Source organism: Citrus sinensis, chromosome 1 (genome assembly GCF_022201045.2).
Source record: "Citrus sinensis cultivar Valencia sweet orange chromosome 1, DVS_A1.0, whole genome shotgun sequence".
Taxonomy (NCBI): domain Eukaryota; kingdom Viridiplantae; phylum Streptophyta; class Magnoliopsida; order Sapindales; family Rutaceae; genus Citrus; species Citrus sinensis.
This window is the reverse complement of record NC_068556.1, coordinates 2,985,119-3,004,932: the sequence shown is the minus strand read 5'-3', so window position 1 is coordinate 3,004,932 and position 19,814 is coordinate 2,985,119. Positions and strand designations below refer to the sequence as shown.

Sequence of the window (19,814 nt, the reverse complement as noted above, 5' to 3'; positions counted from 1 at the left end):
TATTCTTTTCAATTTCGCTTAATTAAATTTGACATTGATTGAATTTTCTTAATTCAAAATTCAGAAATCAAACTTGAACTTCCACTATTATGTCATATAATTTTTATACAAAAGTTTTAATTTTTGTTTTGTTTTGTTTAGTAATAGATTATTAGGTACAATAGACAACAATTAAAGTCATAAATAAATAATTAATTTATCTTATTCTTATTTGAATTTTTTTAATTTTTTTCATACATTTAATTTTTAAATAATTTTTTAATCTTTTTTTGTAGACATTTAAAATTTAAAATTTTTTAATTTTTATCTAACCAATCAACTCAAAGTGTTGAATTAATTTAAGTTAAACAACTTTATTTAATTAAATTCAATTAATTTTTGCCCAACCCAATTTTGGACTAGATTCATCCGACCCATGTATTGTCCTCCCTAAGTTTGCACACCACGCGCAACTTACGATGTCTTCCGCTTTGTTCTGATAAATTATACAACGTAATAAAAACCCTAGTGATCGTTCAAAACCCGGATAAGAGTTCTCTTCAACAATGGCCGGTTCATCGATTCTCTCAAGATTATCATCATCAACTCGCTTGCCTTGTCTCTCTCTCAAGCTTAGAGCCAACAAATCAACGATACCCACTATTTCTCCATTGAAATCCAGCTCCCTGCCTCAGGTCTCCTCCTCCTCCGTCAAGCGCGTTTCAAGGTCAGATCTTTGATCAAATATAATATCTTTTTCGAGATCCTAAATGACCCATTTTTGGTTTCTGAGAAAATTCAAGGGAAAAAATGATTTTTTTTTTGTTTGTACACGTTCTGTTTGGTAAGTTGAGTTACTTCAAAGATTTCTGTTCTGTTCTGATGTTTTAGTTGTTTCATTCAGCAAATGCAACATTTACTGAAGTTTGATTTGCGATTTTTGTTTCCCTTTGATTCAATGTTTTGGCAGTAGATTACCAGTGGAATTGAGCTGCTTGATATCGATGTTGCCATCACATAGTGCAATTGCTTCCGCTCGCTTGCAATCACTAATTTCCACTGATTCTCAGAGCTGGGGTTTGGTACCTCAAGGTCTCTCTCTCACACTCGATCATCTCTCATACGCAAAAACACGCATGTGCATTTGTTTGATCTGTGTAGGCATTTTGTTTATTTGAGTAAAGGTTTTATTAGTAAATTTTTTTAAATAGAGCTTTTATTAGAAAATGTCTAGTTGTTTGGTTGTTGACGAATGCTTTTATTAAAAATTTATAAAATATTTTAATAGGTAATTTTTTAGAGTTATATTATAAAAAAATAAAATAAGATTGTTAAATAAATAGAAGATATTTTAGATATTTTAATATTTTAAAAAAATTAATTTCTACTCCTAAAAATTTAAATTTTGAGCATTTATTAATAGAAGCAAAATAATTTATTTAAGTTTCAAAAGTTTTAATAAAAAATAAATAAATTATGATAAGAACTTATGAAATTAAATAAGTATTTATGACTATTATATAAGGTATACCAAATAGGCACTTAGTCTGGTGACTTGTAAGAAAATTGTCTGATATCTAATACATACACAACATGACAACAGAACCAATTGACACTTCCATCTTTCCTTTTATTGAGATGGTTGATATGGTGCGGTGATAATCTGATATTTTGAAATTTTTTAATTATCGTCATCATCAGCATTCTTATTTGTATTTTTCATCTTGGCTTATGTTGCAGGAATCTCGATGCCTTTATGACAGACATGCTTTGTTGCCTTCAGCAGAATTTTAATCTTGTTTTTCCGCTTAAATTTGATAAAAGGATAGGTTTGTTAAGGTGTTACCTTTGCTTTGTCCCTTGTCACGGATTTATTCCGTAATAACTACGGATTTAACTTTTCAGATTGAGCTAAATCAGTTTTCTAGTTGAGAGGTATTCCAGTGGAACATTTTTGGAGGAAGATCCTTCTTAGGTATACTTTCAATCTGTTAGCCGCGTAGCTTGTTTGAATGAACTTGAAAGTACCATACTAATAATAGATAAGCAATTGTGAATGATTCCAATGATGTATCGTAACGGTAAGCTCAACCTATGAATGCAATAGCCTCAGTTGAAGAACAATCAAATTTACGTAAGAAGGTTACCTTATTTTACTATGATAAAGAATAAGCTACAATTCTATTGCCAGTTAAAGACTGAAAACTGATCAAATATACTAACTTGATTCAACATGGATGGTCAAACGATAAACCGAACCATAGTTTTATGCAAAAGAACAATACGGTATAGTTTACAAACAATACAGATGCCGACTGTCGGCAGTAGAGAATCTTTCCCCGGAACTGAGTACATTATCCCATGGTGTCCTCCTTACAAAAGCTAGCACAAGGCAAGATCATGTAGAAGTATTGGCCAAACAACTGACAGAACCAACTACTCTTCAAAATTAGCATAAGAATTCCACAACCAACCTTATTACAGATATAAGCCAACGACAAATAGCAGAACTACACAGATGAGTACTTCAAACTAAATGGCAGCAGTAAAGTGTCCAAATTGGGGGCTAAAATATTGAAAATAAACCAGTCACCGTATTTATGAATTATGAAAAATCAATTCTCCATAGAGGAACACTGAATACGGCTTCCAAGTAGATTGTCAATCTTTTCCATTTTCTCTACTAGCAATGTACAAGAGAATCCAATGCCAAGGCAAGCAACACAAATATGGAGCCAAAATGACCAAAATAGAAGAATATATATATATTGAATATTACGAAGAAAGAAAGAATTTAAAAGACGGTAGGGAGTTAGCAAAGAAAAATAAACTTAAAAAAAAAAATTCTAAACCAGTCCAGGTTTCACATGCTACCAGCTCTCCCGGGAGTGGATGTGGATTTTGTCGGCTTTATTTTCGCCAAGTCAACAAGGTCTCCAAACAGCTTATCCTCTGGTTTCGAAGCCTTCATTGGTGTACCATAAGAGGAAGTGGAAACCTGATATGAAGAATTTCTCAAGCCGCTATCATCCCTAAGAGATAGCCCATACATTTGCTGCTCGATATACTGAGGCCTTGGTTGCTGACCATAGCCATATCCTGCCATTTGGTTGGCATACATTTGCTGATGATACAGGGCCATTTGGCCAGCTTGCATGTGATGTGGAAGCATGCCTACATACTGCCCTCCCTGAATTTGCTGAGGATGCATGCCTACCAACTGATTGCTCTGACCCAGCTGATTATTCATCGGTGACAAATGATTGCTTGTGATAGGCTGAATATACATACCAACTACCTGTCCATTAACAGATTGAGGCACTTGAGGATATGCACCACTCTGCACCGGCTGCATATGTGTGACAGAAACCTGAGTAACTTGCATTTGTTGAGGATATTGAGCACCAGCTACAGGGCTAGAGTCTGCTGCTTGGGCTTCCCAAGGAGGCGGAGGTAGTGACCCACCGCTTTGCATACCTTTTCACCATATCACACAGTAAGCTTCATGGAAAAAAAAGAAAAAATCACTAGTAATAAGTTTAAAGGTCCTGAATGTAAGCTCTCTACTTCAACTTGGTTACAACATTACCAGAGCAGGGAAAAGAAAACAAATAAGAAACTGATGCTAAACTGGTCACTATTTCCTGAATGAATACATGTTGAAAAAGAAGGTGATTCGCTTTACGTCAGTTTGATTGAGAAAATAGTTCCCCATCATCTCCGTGAATGAAAAAAGGTCAGAGTTATCAAGTATACCATGATTATATCTATATCTATTATATTCAACTCAAAGAACCTGTGCCAACTGCAAAATTTCTATGTACAAAAATGCCTCCTAAGAAGTGGAAGCGCACCATAGGCTGGTGAGGTTGGTTGTGGCAGGGCAAGCTGACCATTCCAGGCAGGACCAGAGCCTTGTGCATATATTGACTGCTCATACCGAGGTGATCCCATGTTCGGGGCAGTTCCATTTTGGTAAAGTCCAGCTTCTGGAGTTTGAAAATTCTGCTGCTGATGGAATTGTGGAGCCAAAGAATTTGGTTGGCCAGCCATATTAGCAGGTTGTGTGTTGATTGAATTTGGAGCATTTGTGGCATCAGAAAACATATCAAAGAGAACAAGGGCATTCTGCTGAGAAGATACAGGAGTGTTCGGTTGTGGTACTCCCACAGGAACCAGAGCCAGTGAAGTATCTTCCTTTGGTGAGCTATAGTCATCACCACTCAGCAGGTCTATTTTAGGATTGACTGCCGCTGGAGGAGATGAACCATTAGCTGCAGCAGGTGCAGGAAGAAGTAACTGATTCAGAGGTTGAGCCCCAGCACCACCATTTGAGGTCGTCCTGCAAAAGCATCCTGCTTCTTAAAGCTCAAAAACAAGCTGCTGTCTAATGAAGGTTTTAAATTTTATTAAAAACTTGAACTTTAGCTTTAATCTTTAGCCATGGACAATCAAACAAATTTGGACTCTAAACTAAAATTCAAGGACATCATTAAACATTCTGAAAATGACCCAATGCTACCTCAAGTACTCCAAAATGTTTAACTTACAGAATCATAAAATGTGAGATTTCTTTTCCGTAATTTTAACGGTGGAACTTTAGAAAAATTTCAGAGATGACTGGAATGAACTTGGAAATCCTTATATAATCAAGTTTTAAAAAGTGTAATAACATACTGACTTGAGCCAAAAGTACAGAAATCCAATTGAAACATTTTTCCAATAGAATATCAATAAGATACCAAGAAATTATTAACCCTAAAACAGGAGAGGCACAACCCCAAATTTTTAATGTAATAATACAAAATGGTCAAATGTTGGAGGTAAACGTGGATAATAATTTTCAGTAAATGAACACCAGTAGCAACAGAAAATATCAATAAATTTAGTAAATATATAGTGTATTAAAATCAATCTAATTACCTCCCATCTGGCTGCTTAGTAGCATCTCCAGTATCAACCAGAGGACCATCAACATCTACAAGTGCCTCGCTAGATTTAGATTCAGTCTTGGGCTTATCAGTTTGAGCAGTTTGAGCAGATTTTCCTGAAGCAAAGGATTCATGCTTGGCTAGTAGACGCTGCAAGTCGTCATTCAATTGTAAACCTTGACATAGCAGTGACTCATCCCTGCAAGAGGTAGATTTTTTCTTTTTTTTTAGTTTTGACCCAAAGAAATAGATAATAATTACTACACAGATAAGTTGAATGAAGAAACATCTACCAAATGTTTCCCCTCAAGATAGAATTTCAGAGCCGTAGAAATCAACCAGCAAAGTTTCCCTATAACTGATCTAATCTCTTCAAACATTATATGTAACTAACTACAGCAACAGAAATAATTAACACCAATATCATAAAAGGAGATTGGATAAATATTCTGAGTAAACATAGTGAAACCAAACAAAGACTGTGAGTGCCATGCCCATACAGAGAGAGATCCAAATAAAACCTCAATAAACCTATAGAAACTGTCTAGGATCAATCCAAACATCCGTAAGAGCAAAAACATCATCCACTGATTTCAAAAGTCAATACGTTTCGATTTTTGTCTGAGAGAATTGCTGAAGATTTTAATTTATTAAGCTTTCTTGAAAAGCATATCTTCCAAGGAAGATGCCTATGTTGGCAGCCAATCCAACTGTAATGCCTACATGATCCTGATACTCCAGGGCAGTAGTATCACCATACTAAAGCAAATAAAATAGCATGAAGGGAGAATGTTATCCTCAAGGACAATGGCACCATAACACTAAAGCAAATAATAGCACAAAGAGAGAAAATGAGATCCACCGTAATACAACCAAAGCAAGGAAAAGAATGACTTACGCAGTTGAATTAACAAGGTGCACTACTCTTTGCTTGTATGTCCGGCACTGATCAACCAAATCAACAATAACCTCCTGCCTAAGGCCCTGAAAGTTGCAACAAAGGTCTTACAGCATACAACTCTCAAAAGTAAAACTTGATGTAAAAAATATGGTGGAGTAAATAATTGAAAGAGGGTAGAAGTTTTACCAGTAGGCATAGTGATTATAAGCAGTTTAAAACTTGTATGTAGATATGAAAGAACAAATCCCAGGTTATTATGTTTGAGCATTATCCACCAATTAACAACCCAACCCAACCCAAACAGAGATTTAGTAGCACAGTGCAATTCAGTTGGCAACATATTAAATTGTACCTCTTTGTTGTTTGGATCTAATGCATTCAGCATTTCTGCAAGGACATCCATAATACCACGTGCATTCTGAATTTCTGTCAAGCTAGAAAAACAAACTCTTATCAAAATAAGAAATGCTTCATCCCCAACTAAAGCATAGAAACGAGTAGGAAAAGTTAGCAGAAGAACGTAAACCATCAACATTAAAACAAAACACATAGATATACTTGTTCTAGTTTTCACAACTACAATAATCTGTAGTATATACAAGCCATCAGCAGAGGATGAACTACAGCAAAGCAATCAGATAGAAAAGATATCACATCCATTCCGTCATGTCACCTACAAGATGTTATACCATGATAGAATGTGCTGTACTGAAAATGACATGTAACGGTAGCATACATTCCACTCAAAGACGAGAAAGAGGGTCTATGAAAAGATAGTATATAATCGCAAGAAACTGGAAAATAAAATTTAATTGCAGAGGATATATAGACATGTAAGCTCCAGATAAAAACAAGAAAAAGGGGCCACAGAAATACCTCAAGGTTGGGAACTCAGACTCTGCAGAAGCTTCAGCTGCCTCTTGCTGATGCTCAGGATTTCGAAAATTTTGAGGATAAGAAGTCAAGGGATGTGTTTGAGGTGGTGTGAAAACAGGCGCAGACCTCTCAGACCTCTGAGGGAACACTGCCCCGGCGCGCTGAAAGAAACAAGTGACTTAGTTCAGAGAGCACAAAAGAAAAGGAAAAGGGTCATATATAGCTCCTCTCTATTGATTTAGCTTGGCAATTAACACGCATCAGACCACAACCTCATCCTCCACACTTTGGTGAGGGAGATGCCATTAGGTCAAAGGCCATTAGCAAGGCCAGATATAGAGATAGTCATCAGCACCACTTAAAAGAAAAGAACCAGTGTGTCATAAATAAAGGGCAAAGTCATGCTATCTTGATTGTGCCAGAAGAAATGAACTCCCAGAGTGTCAGCATGCCTCGTCGAATATAATTTTTCTCTTATAGATAAGAAAACTAAAAATAAAAAACAACTAACTTCCTCAATATACATACCAATAACTCTTGGTATGCCGCATAGTACTGTGGATATCTTGCCCTAGGTCCTCCGAAAGCTTCTTGCCAAGTATCTATTAGAATTAATATCTTCTCTTTGACGTGAGTGTCGGGCTACAATTGAGCATAAAAAATACTATGAACAAGTTTCATCCGTACAATATAGATAGACAAAAAGAATGCTCTACAAACATTCTCACCTTTTTCCTGGCTATTTTCACCATCTCATGAAGAACATTTTTCTCTGCAACATGCATATGGACAATATCCCCACAATTCTTTATAATTGTCTCCAACAGCTAAAATGCAGCCACCAGACCAAAATTTAAGTAAATTTAGTTGTCTGTGCAACAAAGTTGTTCATAATGAAATGTAGATACAATTTTCATTTGTCATTCTGTAGCTGAAGGGAAACATTAGATTTCAAATATGGTTCAGCAGATTTAATAAATCCTTCCATGAAGTATATTTTGAATAAGACACAACAGAATCATCAGATTTGAAAAAAAGCCTGCCTTGTGCTCCCATCAAACCGTGGCACAAATCATTTAAAACTAAGCAAATTTAATCTTAAAATGTTACTATCGGCAATCTGTGTCTTTCAAACATATTAAACATCTCATGACGCTCTGAACTTCAAATATTGATCTGATCCTAACCTAAAAGAATTTCTACTCATTGAGCCAACACAACACTCAAAGTCCAGTAAGCAAACAACAGGCTAATAATAAGATGAAACTGATGAAATAATCTCAGAACAAACAACGATAACCATTGCTTGGTAGTTACTACATCCATACAAGTCAACTTCCATCAATTAACAAGTAGTTGATGACTGGATGCCCATGGCCCAAAAGGAAAGAAAAAAAGAAAAAGAAAAAGGAAACTGTAGCCTTTAAATAAAAGAAAATAAATGATCTATTGCAATGTCCATGGAGGAAAAGGAAAAATTTAAAATTTGACCTTAAAATCAACAGTGAACCCTACAAGGAAGGGGAAAAAAAAAACCAATATAAGCATCAGCCAGTCCCAGAGTGCTTACTGTTAAAGCAAGAAGTTGAACTTTTGAATTCCTACTTCCAATACGCTTTTTAATACCTTTAACAACATCCTTTGCTTGCCTGATAAACCATAATAAAAACACGGACACCAAGTTTAGGTTTCAAAAAATAGATCAGTATTCATCCGCAAAAGCAAAACATATTAAGGAAGTGTAAGTACGGACTTCCAATACCCAAATATTCACAATGAAGCAAAAACTTATAATCATCAAAACTTCAATATCAACAATCCATCCGCAAAACTTTCAATAAGCACAATGAGTTACAATCGAGCCCATAATCCTTATTAGTTCACTACCATTCAATCTCCTGATAATTCCTCAAATTCATAATATTCAACTGATTACTTATCAATCAAACTTACAAACGCCAAAAGTCTCACAGATTTTAAATTGAATAAAAAATTATCAAACAGTGAACAAAGGATTCTCTATTGCACTTATTTCCTAATTTTCGACTTTCATTTTCTGCTAAACAATAGTAATAATTCACAATAGCGCGCTGCAGACTTGTCCAATTATCAAAAAGAAAATACAAATTGTGCAATTAAATTCACCAAATCCATCAAAAGCAGCAAATGTACAAAAATAAATAATAATACTATTATTATGTAAATTTGCGATGCAACACGACTAGAAGAAGCTAAAACGACGACGTACCCAGGGTCGTGATTGAGCATGTCACAGATCTCGATGTTCATGGCCCAATCAGGGCCGATCAACATGTCGCTCGTGGCTCTATCCACCATTGAATTCACCATCTCTGCTCTCTCACTCTCTCCCAACCAAACAAACGAATCAAATCAAACACCTCTCCAAGAAGATCACTCCGATTCCGGCTCCGAGATCGCAACTAATTACCGTTATGCCACCGGATATTCCGGTAACGAAAAGATTTATCTCTTTCTCGATCAATTAAATCGAACAGTATTGATATTATCTCTCTTTTTCTCCCACTTTCTCTCTCTAAAACTCCCACTCTCTCTCCCTTTCAATCTCTTTTTGTTTTTAAATTTTTTTATTTGAATTGTATTTAAAATAAATCAAATAATGATATGGATTCTAATTAACTGTTTGTTGATGACTTTAATTAGTTTGTTTTACTTCACAATTAGATTATTCGTAAGGTGAGATTGATTATGAAAGACCAACGAGGAGATGCCACGTCTCACAGAACGGTGCCGTACTGAGGCGTACTTCTCTCGATACCGTTGGCTTAGTTATAATTTTATCTTTTACGGTGTTCTGTGAGCGTCAATTTTGAGACGAAGACAGTAAAAGACTAGAAGTTACAGAAAACGGTGCCGTGTTGTGAATTTTGAGAGACCAAGATTTTGCTCACCGACTTGAAACCAAACAATGTTAACGGCCGGTTGCATGGCTTACATCATTATTAAAGCAGAAAATACAATTTGATGTTGCAATTTAAAGTTGTTTTTCCATTTCCAAGTCAAAAAAAAAAAGAGTTGTTTTTCCATTATATAAATATGTTATGACAATCCAATTCAACTAAAAGCAATGATAATAATTTAAAAAAGTAATGCTAATATTACAATTTATAAATTTATATTCTAACTTATGTGAAATATGTGTAATTCTTATCTGATTAACTATGTGATAGTGAAATGATAAATAAATAATCATTTAACCTGTGAGATTTTCTAATAATATTATTGTCATGTCATATTTCATGTTAGTATTAATTTAAATGTTAACCATTCCCCTTCCTACACTTGTCGTATAAGAGTTAACACCCAGATTTTCTAACTACGTAGAACTATCTAGACGATAAAATTTTGATTTTATATTGTGATTTAAAAAATTATCATCTATTTATTATCTCACATAAAATAACATTTGCTTTAATTAGTTCATCTCATGAGTCATGTCTAATGCCGTGATGTTCGATGAAATTCCTATATTATGATAACACCTTGTGATTACCTCGAGATAGTATTGATGCCTAACATATTCATATAATCCACAGAATTAAAAATTTGGTAATAAAAAATTAAAGAAAATAATTTAACAAATGAGTATTTAAGAAAAGGCAATGTCTCAAGTCTGAACTCAACACTTTTTAGTTTGCAATTTTTTTTTTTCTTTTTTCAGTGATATCACAAATACGGGAGAATCTGAAAGCAGACCAGACAGGCAAGAAGTGACTGACAACAATTTCAAGTGCAATGCTTTTTATTCTATGGACAGAGGACGTTTCATGAAATCCAATCTAGCCAGTGAATCGAGTACTTGCCTTGTTTTTTTTTTTTAAATGGGGCTTGGGAATATCTTTACAGCATTGGTAATGGCGAGAAGAAAACAAATACCCCGTCACTTTTTGCAAAGGCAAGTGGCCTAGGTAACAACTATTCCCACATATTTTTTTAGCCTTGTCCATGTATGAGATGTCTCGTTGGCTTTCTTAGACATAATTTCCATGAAAAGAAAAATGACAAATTTTGTCATTTTTTTAAAATACATTGAGGTCTCTAATTTCCATTAAAATATGATATAATAATGTTAGCGGTGTAGTGATTGAGATCCATACAAAAGGGTTCCAACAATTCAGCTGATTGGTGGGCATCTTTACTTTGGCAGTCGCATCTGGGATCAGTGGCTAATTTGTTGTATTATTGACTGTCCATTGTGGTTTCCAATTGGAGCGTCCATTTATATTTTTTATGCAGCGTCCGATGGTAGGCTGAGCATGATTCGCTGGAAGAATGAACGTGTTCCACGGCAAGCAATAAACAAAAGAGCTACAGCGACCAAGCTCCTTTGCAAGACCAGGGGCAAACACACAGAAGCAAAGCTAAAAAATGAAAATCAGTTTTGGCAATCTTTTCCCTTCTTATTATGTGCTTTAGCTCTTATTTGGGATTAAGATATTCTAGTTACAGCTACTTGGAAAAAAATTTGTAATTATGAAATAAAAAATAATAAATATAAATTTTAAATAATAATTTTGACAAAATTATTAAAGATATAATAGATTTTTTGTTAAAATTCATATAAACATAACTTCCAACCTATAGAAACTAGTATTTATCAAACACTTTAGTGAAAAATTACAACGGCCCAACCTCAATCCCAAACGCACTCTCAATTGCCTTCCAGGCAACAAATCGTGCACAGGTTCTTCCGTTTGGTTGTAAAAACACACCAAAAAAGTACAACAAACAAAGGCAAGAAATTTAATTTTCTATACTGATTTTCATAATAAACAAGCAACACAGTACAGATTTTGCACTATACTAGTTAACCTATACATGGCTCAAAATTATCAAAGATCATGTGTTGTCCTTATAATTCATATGTTTCACTAGAATGCTTTATCCGTGTAAACACCAACAGAGAGACTACACATCACATGTAAAATGGTTCAATTTACATTTTGGACATTTTTGACACCGGGTATCAGATTGCTTATTTGTATGAACAAATTCAGGTGAATTGCAATAGCATTTGCATGTCAGTCTATCTGCCTAGGCATGTAAAGCACTTTTAGAAGAGCAGCTTTGGTTTTTTGAGCTTTGAAGATTGACATCCAACCTTGCAGCACCGAGAAATGTGGTGATGCTTTTTCTTAGTAAGGAACAGCTACTCTGACTGTAGGGGGGCCAGATTGCATGTCCTCCAATATGAGATCCAACAGAGCCTGAGCTATGGGACCTTCTTTGCCTACAAAGAACATCATTGTAAAATTTGTAAATACTTGAACTAATTAAAATCTACATCGTATAAGTATAATAGATTGGGACATGTACATAGAGGAGGGACATGAAGTCCGTAAAGACAAAAATAAAAAATCCCTAAGCCCAAGAACTGTAAATCCTTTAAGATGTAGTTGGTGTGATGAAAAGTAATTTGAAGCAATGATTTCATCAAAACATAATGAGCTTTAACCCTAAGAGATGGTATCCCATGTAATTTCTTAGTGAAGATTTGTACTGGCTCATCTTGAAAGGAAAAAAGATCCACTTTGGTAGAAAATTTTGAAAGCAAGCGGATTGAAAGAAACATGTGGCCAAAATGAAAATGAGTGCATCCTTCAAAGCAACATCAGATTAAATGACCAGTCAGTCAATCTATTAGTCAGCTTGATATTCTCAAACAGGAGGTTTTTCTTAGGTAAACATCACGTGCTTTCTACTGCAACCTGGTTCTACACTGATATGAAAACAACCGAGGGGGGAAAATTTCATGCAAATTTTGGAAACAAATTGTAGTTTTTAAGGCATAGCATACAACAAAAGAGTTCTTACCATTGCCAATGACTTGTTCATCCCATTGCACTACAGGGCGAACAAGAACTCCGCTACCAAGAAGCATCATCTCCTCTGCTTTCTTACCTTCCTCCACAGTGACATTTCCTACCTTAATTCCATGGAGCTTACCCTCCCTTACCAGTGCCTTGGCAAGAGTCAAAACTCTCTTGGCTGTACACCCACTTAAGATTTTATCAAATTGAGGCATCAGAAGCAACCTTTCCTTTGTAACAAATGCAACATTCATGTTGGGCCCCTCAGCAATGAACCCTTCACCATCTAGCCAAATGGCAGCAAATGCTCCAGTTTCTTCAGCTTCCATTTTTGAAAGCACATTCGGAAGGTAATTTACACTCTTCACTGTGCCAAATTGTGGAGGTTTTATTGGGATAGATGAAGTTATTACTTTAACACCTTTTGAAACAAATGGTGAGTCATCTTGAATTACAATCACATAGAATGTTGATTGATGGCAGCCAACTGGAGATAATTGGAAATCACCCACTCCAGCTGAAAGCCAGTATCTCAATGACCCTTTTCTACAGTTGGAAGCACTCACAGTCTGTATGAGTATTCTCCTTAAACTTTTGCGATCAAAAGGAAGTTGAATTTTGGCCATGGATGCTGACCTTATAATACGATCAAGGTGTTGGTCTAATTCATAGAGGTATCTGAAAAGCGGAATTATCATTATAGAGATAAGATAGTAGCATGATTATAGGTAGCCTAAGAATAAAGAACAACAATACACATATTGAATTGGAATGACAGTTGTTCATCATTTCTAGAAAATCGATGATCAAAACTAACACATGCTTTTCTTTACATGAACTTGATCAAAACTTTGAATTAGGCATTGTGAAGATGGAACATTTTGAACAAGAACATGTGAACATTATAGAGAGACATTCTGGTGCAACTAAAATGAGGGTATGTCATATGGTTCACTTGCAGAAACAACACATGAACACATTGGTTGTTATACTAGCTAAAAAATGATTGAAGCAAGATTCACAAATGATTACAACAAAGTTACATGAAAAACTCCAGATACAGTTAGCTCAAAAGTTCAAGTAAAAGTAAAAGATAATTTTTGGTCCATTGTATAACTAATAACATGATTTCACTCGAGTGGAAATTACAACTAAAGGGAAGAAGGCAAAGTTTCAAAATTAGAATAGAATAAATGAAAATCAAATGGCAATACTTGTTTTGACGCAAAATTTACTAACCCATCACATATTGCAGCAGTATCAAAAACACCATGCCCTCTGTGGACCATATGATCGTCCATAGGAATCACCATAGCAGCTGGATCTGTTGTTATTCCTCCAAAAATGCTCGAGTACATGGCTAAAAATTGCTGCTTGCTTTTCTGGTTTGCTTGGGTTGACTTTATTCTTTCAATGGCCTTAACAAACATACATATAGCGGCACTTCAGAAGCACTTACATATAGAGCACTAATTAAAGCATACAAAATTGACTATTCAAAAAGAAAATAAACCTCTGAGCAAGATAGAAGTGGAACATCAGATAATTGAGCACTTGAATCTGTATCAGTTACCACAATAAGAGATTAACAACCCAGAACAATATAAAAAAGAAATGCATTTAATAAAAAACAAGCCAATATGACAAATACGGTAACTAACCAATCAATGCTTCAGTTCGGCCACAACTTCTAATGAATCTCATTTCTCCGAACGACCCAGTTCTTGAATAGCAAAGATTTCGAGAAAATACAGGCAAGTTATTGACATGATGAGTGAGTTTAGTGGGAACAGGTTGGTTTTGAGAGATGGTTTTTGCGAGAGAAGCCATGGGATCGGGAGCTGAAAGAAGAACGCTGAGATAGATGAAGATTCAAGCAATCGTTCTACGAGTCATGTTAAATTGTATATTTTGTGTTATCCATAATAATGTAGTGACTCGAAAGATTCCGAAATTAAAAAACAACGCGGGTCAATTGATTGCAGCGCTGCAAAAGTACAAAATTTAGCCGGCGCCGATTGAAGAATTTCATTGGTTACGCTCTTTGGTGGCGCGTGGCGTGGTGTTCCCAAGTGAATATATAACCAGCGAGATTCAAGAGGTCCGTTGCTTGCACTTCGACGGCGCGTACGGTCGTTAGGGCACCTGAACGACGTCAGCCGTCAGGTATAATGTGACTTTTCACAATCGAAACGAAATTATGCATTTGTTTAGTAAAACTAAAAAACAATTTTGAGAAATTTTTTTTAATATTATTTTAAGTGTCAAGTAATTGAATTGATATCATGATAAATTTTATTAAGAGTATAAAATAAAACATAATGATTGCATAACCTTCAAATATTTAAATTTAGTTAGATGCTAATCTTTGAAATCATTCAATTTTGATTTTGGTTGATAGTAATAACCATCGGCTAGTTTTTTTTTTTTTAATAAATAAAATAAAATATTACTATGCTTAGTTAGTACTAACGTAGCAGACCGGCGGGTTGGCAAGTTACGAACCGTACGGTAATATTGTACGCGCCACTGCACAGGAAGGCCCGCCAAATCCCAGAGAAATGCGTGTAAAGTACTGCAAAGATTGAAAACGACAGTCCACCACTTCTCTCTCATTCTTTCTCTCTTTATCTTCCCACATCCCAATCTCCCGACCCTAGTGATTTCAAATCTCAATTCATTACGGCAAATCGAGACCTTTCACTAAACCCTAATCGTAGTGACCAATTGTTGGAAACCCTAAAATCAGTCACATTCTCCAATTTAATGGTTCTAAGATCAGGCCCATCTTTTCTTGAATCAGCGAGTTCCGATTAGGGTTTCGCATAACGAATAGATTGACTATGGCGATCATTGGAGACGCGCTTCGGCAAGCGTTTATGCCGAAGCACGAGTACGAGAGAATACGAGAGGAAGACAAAGCGTGGGTCAAACTTCAAAGACCGTTCTTGATTTCGGCACTGACCTTAATTTGCATTGTGGTTGCCGTGTGTACAATTGTGAGCTTGAAGATTGTGTTTCCTAGTGATTACGGCAGGAGGCCATTTTGCAGCGACGTCAGGCTACAGCCTTTACAGATTAATGTGAAGGGTGAAGGGGGAGATTCGGATCTGTTTCCGGGCGCGTTTTATTTGACGGATCAGGAGACTGTTGATTATTACTGGATGGTTGTGTTTATTCCTTCCACAATCATTTTCTTGGCCTCTATTGTCTACCTCGTGGCAGGTAATAGATTCTTGACAACTTTAATTGAAATGCATTCTCTACTTATTTATGTAAATTTCGCTGTGGGCATGCGGGCTTTTGTTTCAGGCCAATTTTGTAGCTAAATTTGATTGCTATTGGTAGGTTAGTGTTATTCTAGGTAGCATGGAGAAAGAAATAAAAATTACTTAGAGACTTGTGTAACTCTGGCAACAGGTTTCAAACTCCTTTCAGATAATTTCAAGATTTGCTTTGGTGCAGTTGTCGTTCTTGGAATATCTTTGTATGAAATCAAAAGAAATGGACAAAAGATACATTGTTAATTAGAATGCCCTATCTTTCTTCGATTAAAGTGGATCTAATTAGAGCATTTTCAAATGGAAGATTTTTCTTTTGAACAAAAGCGGTCATTGTTATGCATTAGTTTAGTGAAAAACTTAAATTTGGCAACCAGTTAGGCAAAAGACAATCGTTGGGGGGGGGGGGGGGGGGGGGGTCACTGTACTTGATGAAGCAATATTTAATAGTGAAAGTGAGGTTCCCTGACCAAGGGAAAACGGGAAGCTGGCTTGATAGGCAGTTCCTTTAGGTGATTTTAAGCTTTTGAAACGAGCATTGCACTCATTTTATGGTCCAGACACATATATTGAGCTCATGTATGGTCTTGAAATTGTTGATTCCCCCCCCCCCCCCCCCCCAACAAAAAAAAAAACAAAAAAGAGTTTTGCTTGCATCTTGGTCCTGCTTCGGTCGTGAAATTCTCACCAAAGATAATCATTATCCTGAGGTCGTCCTTTGAATCTGTGACTCAATTTTCATTTTAAGTTGCTTGTCTTTGATTTTAGATGAACGTTAACAAGTTTATTCGTTTGATACGCATTTTTATAATGTAGTAATTTGTGATTTGATTTCTTACCGATAATTTTTGTAATCTTAAAGATGGTCCTCAGTTTGATTTCTTGTTTTTAATATACTTCCTGCTCAATTCACATGGTTTGTCCATGATGCAGGGATTACTGTTGCGTATACTGCTCCACGAAGGCATGGATGCTTAAATGTCGTTGAAAACAATTATTGTGCTTCAAAAAGGGGTACCATTTTTTCTTTGACTTGTGCTTTTATATTGGTCTTCAATTATTTCCTTGCAAAATGTTTTCAGATTACTTGTATTGCAGCCATCCAGAATTTAATGGGTACATTAGTTTTTCCCAATACGGAGGCAATCTATTATTTTTAAATATAATGAAATTGGTGGGTTATAAAATGTCAGTGCTTGAACAACATTAGAAAGCATGTCTCTAAGTGGTGCAAATGTTTTAGATGAGATACTGTTGAAGAAAAAATGGGAGGGACCTCAACTTACTCCAACGATCCCATGGGGGTAAATAACAAATAAAATGGGGAAAAACTGAAAAACTATATTCCTATTATCCTTTTTCTATTTCTGTCAGGGGGTGGTGGTGATTTGGAGTGAGATGGGGTGGAATGAAAGTGGCAAAATTGAATTTGGAAGCTATCTTTAAACTGGATCAGTAGTTTTGTCCTTTGAACTCTAGGTTCTGTGGTTGACGTTTGTGGCCTCAGTTAACATGATTTGTCATTGGCCTCATTAACTGATCAATGATATCTATGATCATTTTAATCAGATGCTATAGTGAATTAAGATGAAAAACTATGTGGTTGATTGATGGATTACTGTTGATGCAGATAACATGAGATTGTCTTAAGCAAAATCCCTGTTTAATTAACAACAGCTGGTTTAGAGAGATAATAGTTAATATGAAAGCAATTTACAGCAGTTGGGTGAATGATACTTACTGTTTTTGCCCTCCAAAAGATAAGAACTCATTAGATTATCATGACCATCTGGTAACATGCCTAAATTAATTGAAAGGTAAACCAAGACAATGAACGTTTTCAATTTTTCTTTTTTCTTTTTTAATTTTTAAATACAAATTGCAATGTCTTTATATGATATGCGTGTGGAGGCTGGTCATGCAATGATTTGTTGGTTATTTGCTTTGAGTGCACCTCTTTAACATTTTTGTCATGCCAAAATCTAGGTGGGGTTCGTTGTCTATCAATTCTGAATGCTGTCTTTGCCATCATCTTTGGTCTTCTTGCATTGTTTCTTGGTTCAAGCCTTTTGACACTAGGTAGCAGTTGCTCTGTACCCCTGTTTTGGTGCTATGAGATTGGATCCTGGGGGCTGGTCATTCTGTATGCAGGAACTGCCTTCTTCTTACGAAGAAAATCAGCTGCAGTTTTTGATGATGGCGACTCTGATGGTCGAAACCTTGGAGTGGAAATGTTGGAAGCAAATCCCTTGGAAGTCACTCCAGATGTGGAAAGGCGTGTTAGTGAAGGTTTCAAGACATGGATGGGGTCATCATTCTTGTCCTCAGATGAAGAAGATGAACCTGATGATTATCTGGAAGCACCGCCACAAATTACTCACACTGCTTCTAACAGGCAACGGGTATGACCTTTGATTAAGTGTTCAGATGTATACAGCTTCTTAGAATCCAATTTTTCCACAACTCAAGCTTCAGAAGACGTTTTAACGACCGAAAGTATCAGAAGAGGATGGAGCTCAATTTTGGATGCTTCAAAGGATACTGTACAACGCCATTGGGTTGTAATTACAAAGCTTGGAATGATGTCCATTCAATTCCCGTCTGTTGTATTTGTCCTCTTGAGTAATCTTTTGTGAATAATATAACCATATGTTCCTTTTATGCATGCTGGGCTCAGGTCATGGTGAAGCATGAGTTTTGTTTTCTTTAATCTTACTCGGTCTTCCCTTTTTATTTTCTTAAAGACGTACCCACCGCTACAATACTACAGAACATACTAATAAAATACCCACCATTAAAGCACGACATGATTATAAATTTTAATGGTGCTTTCAAGGGGTGTTTTGCAAACCCTTTGGTAGTCGAATTTGACTATAATCAAGTTCATCAACATATATTATCGTCTCAAACTTAACACTGTCATTGCGGATGCTTATGAAAACATGAGTGTTTGTTTCCACGTATAAAATTGTAGTCAAATTGATCAATCAACCTGTGTCATTTGATGAATAAAAATCCAGTACTCCTAGTCAAATTGATCAATGTAGTTTTACTTCTTCCAGACATTTTCGTATTTTAGAATCCACCGGTGGGGGCTGAGGCAGTCCTATATCTCTTTTCTTTTAGCATGTAATGGCAGATGCCACATGAGAGGGGAAAAAAAAATGTAAAACTAGTCAGCTAGATGCCTTCCCAATTTGACAATTAGTTAATTTTTTTAATCAGTTATTAATTAATAAAACACCGCATATCATGCGGTCATACTTAACCATAACCATGTTCAGAACCTATTCTACGTTAGCCATGAGACTGGATTAGCTCTGGGACTGCGCCTGGTTGGACCGCGTTGCCTTGGAACAGCACCCGCTCTGCTAATGAACTAAGCAGATGATGGCCAGCAGCAGGACCAAGTGTGTGCTGAAATTGCCTTCACCGGAAGGGCTACTCCAAACTTGGCCTTTTTTGTTCTTGTCTACCATTGCCAATCTGCAATAATTCAAAGAGGAAGCTAATTGAGACGATATATAAGCGGTTTCTATCGAGGCAAGAGACTGTTTCAGGTCAGCATTCAAGGAGAGATTGAGAAGCACGGATGGTGAAAGAGTTTGGATGACGACGGGGGAGGAGGATTTTGAGAGGCTAAGAAGAGTCGATATGAAAGCTCCATCAGTTTGTGCTAGCAAGCTCCTGTACTGCGGACTTACCTTGGTGATGCATGGAAGCCAAAGTCTGGAGAGCTTTTTGTTGATCTTCATAAGAGTCTGATTGCGCTCGAGAGACACCATGCATCGATGATGGTTTCATGAACCCCGAGGTGATGACGTGATATCAAAAAAGCAGAATGCAGTGCGAGTCAGGACGTTGTGTAGATATATATATATATATATATATAGTTCCAATGTTTAATTTACAGCTTTGGAAAATCCTTCACGTCTTGGAAATTGGAATGCAAAGTCTTCCCCTCTAATATCGAAGCCCTGGAGTGGAGATTATTTTT

The 19,814-nt window shown here is 36.1% G+C and overlaps 4 protein-coding genes across 6 annotated transcripts; 2 read left to right on the top strand and 2 right to left on the bottom strand.

Moving 5' to 3' along the window:
- The first annotated feature begins 403 nt into the window (after positions 1 to 403).
- On the top strand, positions 404 to 1,911 carry LOC102619003 (hypothetical protein). Of its 2 annotated transcripts, none has more exons than XM_006476015.4 (3): positions 404 to 706; positions 950 to 1,071; positions 1,720 to 1,911. In XM_006476015.4, exons 1-3 carry the CDS (start codon positions 546 to 548, stop codon positions 1,737 to 1,739), a joined length of 303 nt encoding a protein of 100 aa, XP_006476078.1. In that variant the 5' UTR covers positions 404 to 545; the 3' UTR covers positions 1,740 to 1,911. The 2 variants fall into 2 exon arrangements, with proteins under 2 accessions (XP_006476078.1, XP_006476079.1); XM_006476016.4 differs by having other exon boundaries at positions 408 to 706; positions 953 to 1,071.
- Positions 1,912 to 2,605: 694 nt separating this feature from the next.
- LOC102619497 (TOM1-like protein 9) lies at positions 2,606 to 9,304 on the bottom strand. 2 transcript variants are annotated; one of them, XM_006476017.4, is made up of 10 exons: positions 8,936 to 9,303; positions 8,258 to 8,336; positions 7,416 to 7,514; positions 7,216 to 7,329; positions 6,688 to 6,848; positions 6,164 to 6,245; positions 5,809 to 5,894; positions 4,903 to 5,109; positions 3,834 to 4,321; positions 2,606 to 3,456 (listed from the first exon to the last, which is right to left on the bottom strand). In XM_006476017.4, exons 1-10 carry the CDS (start codon positions 9,034 to 9,036, stop codon positions 2,843 to 2,845), a joined length of 2,031 nt encoding a protein of 676 aa, XP_006476080.1. In that variant the 5' UTR covers positions 9,037 to 9,303; the 3' UTR covers positions 2,606 to 2,842. The 2 variants fall into 2 exon arrangements, with proteins under 2 accessions (XP_006476080.1, XP_024953062.1); XM_025097294.2 differs by lacking the exon at positions 8,258 to 8,336 and having other exon boundaries at positions 8,936 to 9,304.
- Positions 9,305 to 11,457: 2,153 nt separating this feature from the next.
- On the bottom strand, positions 11,458 to 14,835 carry LOC102619799 (D-amino-acid transaminase, chloroplastic). The gene is made up of 5 exons (XM_006476018.4): positions 14,198 to 14,835; positions 14,050 to 14,096; positions 13,776 to 13,954; positions 12,541 to 13,214; positions 11,458 to 11,956 (listed from the first exon to the last, which is right to left on the bottom strand). The coding sequence occupies exons 1-5, from the start codon at positions 14,364 to 14,366 to the stop codon at positions 11,862 to 11,864; spliced, it is 1,164 nt and encodes a 387-aa protein (XP_006476081.1). The 5' UTR covers positions 14,367 to 14,835; the 3' UTR covers positions 11,458 to 11,861.
- A 200-nt stretch (positions 14,836 to 15,035) lies between these two features.
- On the top strand, positions 15,036 to 18,527 carry LOC102620075 (hypothetical protein). The gene is made up of 3 exons (XM_006476019.4): positions 15,036 to 15,761; positions 16,751 to 16,831; positions 17,804 to 18,527. Exons 1-3 carry the CDS (start codon positions 15,380 to 15,382, stop codon positions 18,223 to 18,225), a joined length of 885 nt encoding a protein of 294 aa, XP_006476082.1. The 5' UTR covers positions 15,036 to 15,379; the 3' UTR covers positions 18,226 to 18,527.
- The last annotated feature ends 1,287 nt before the right edge of the window (positions 18,528 to 19,814 follow it).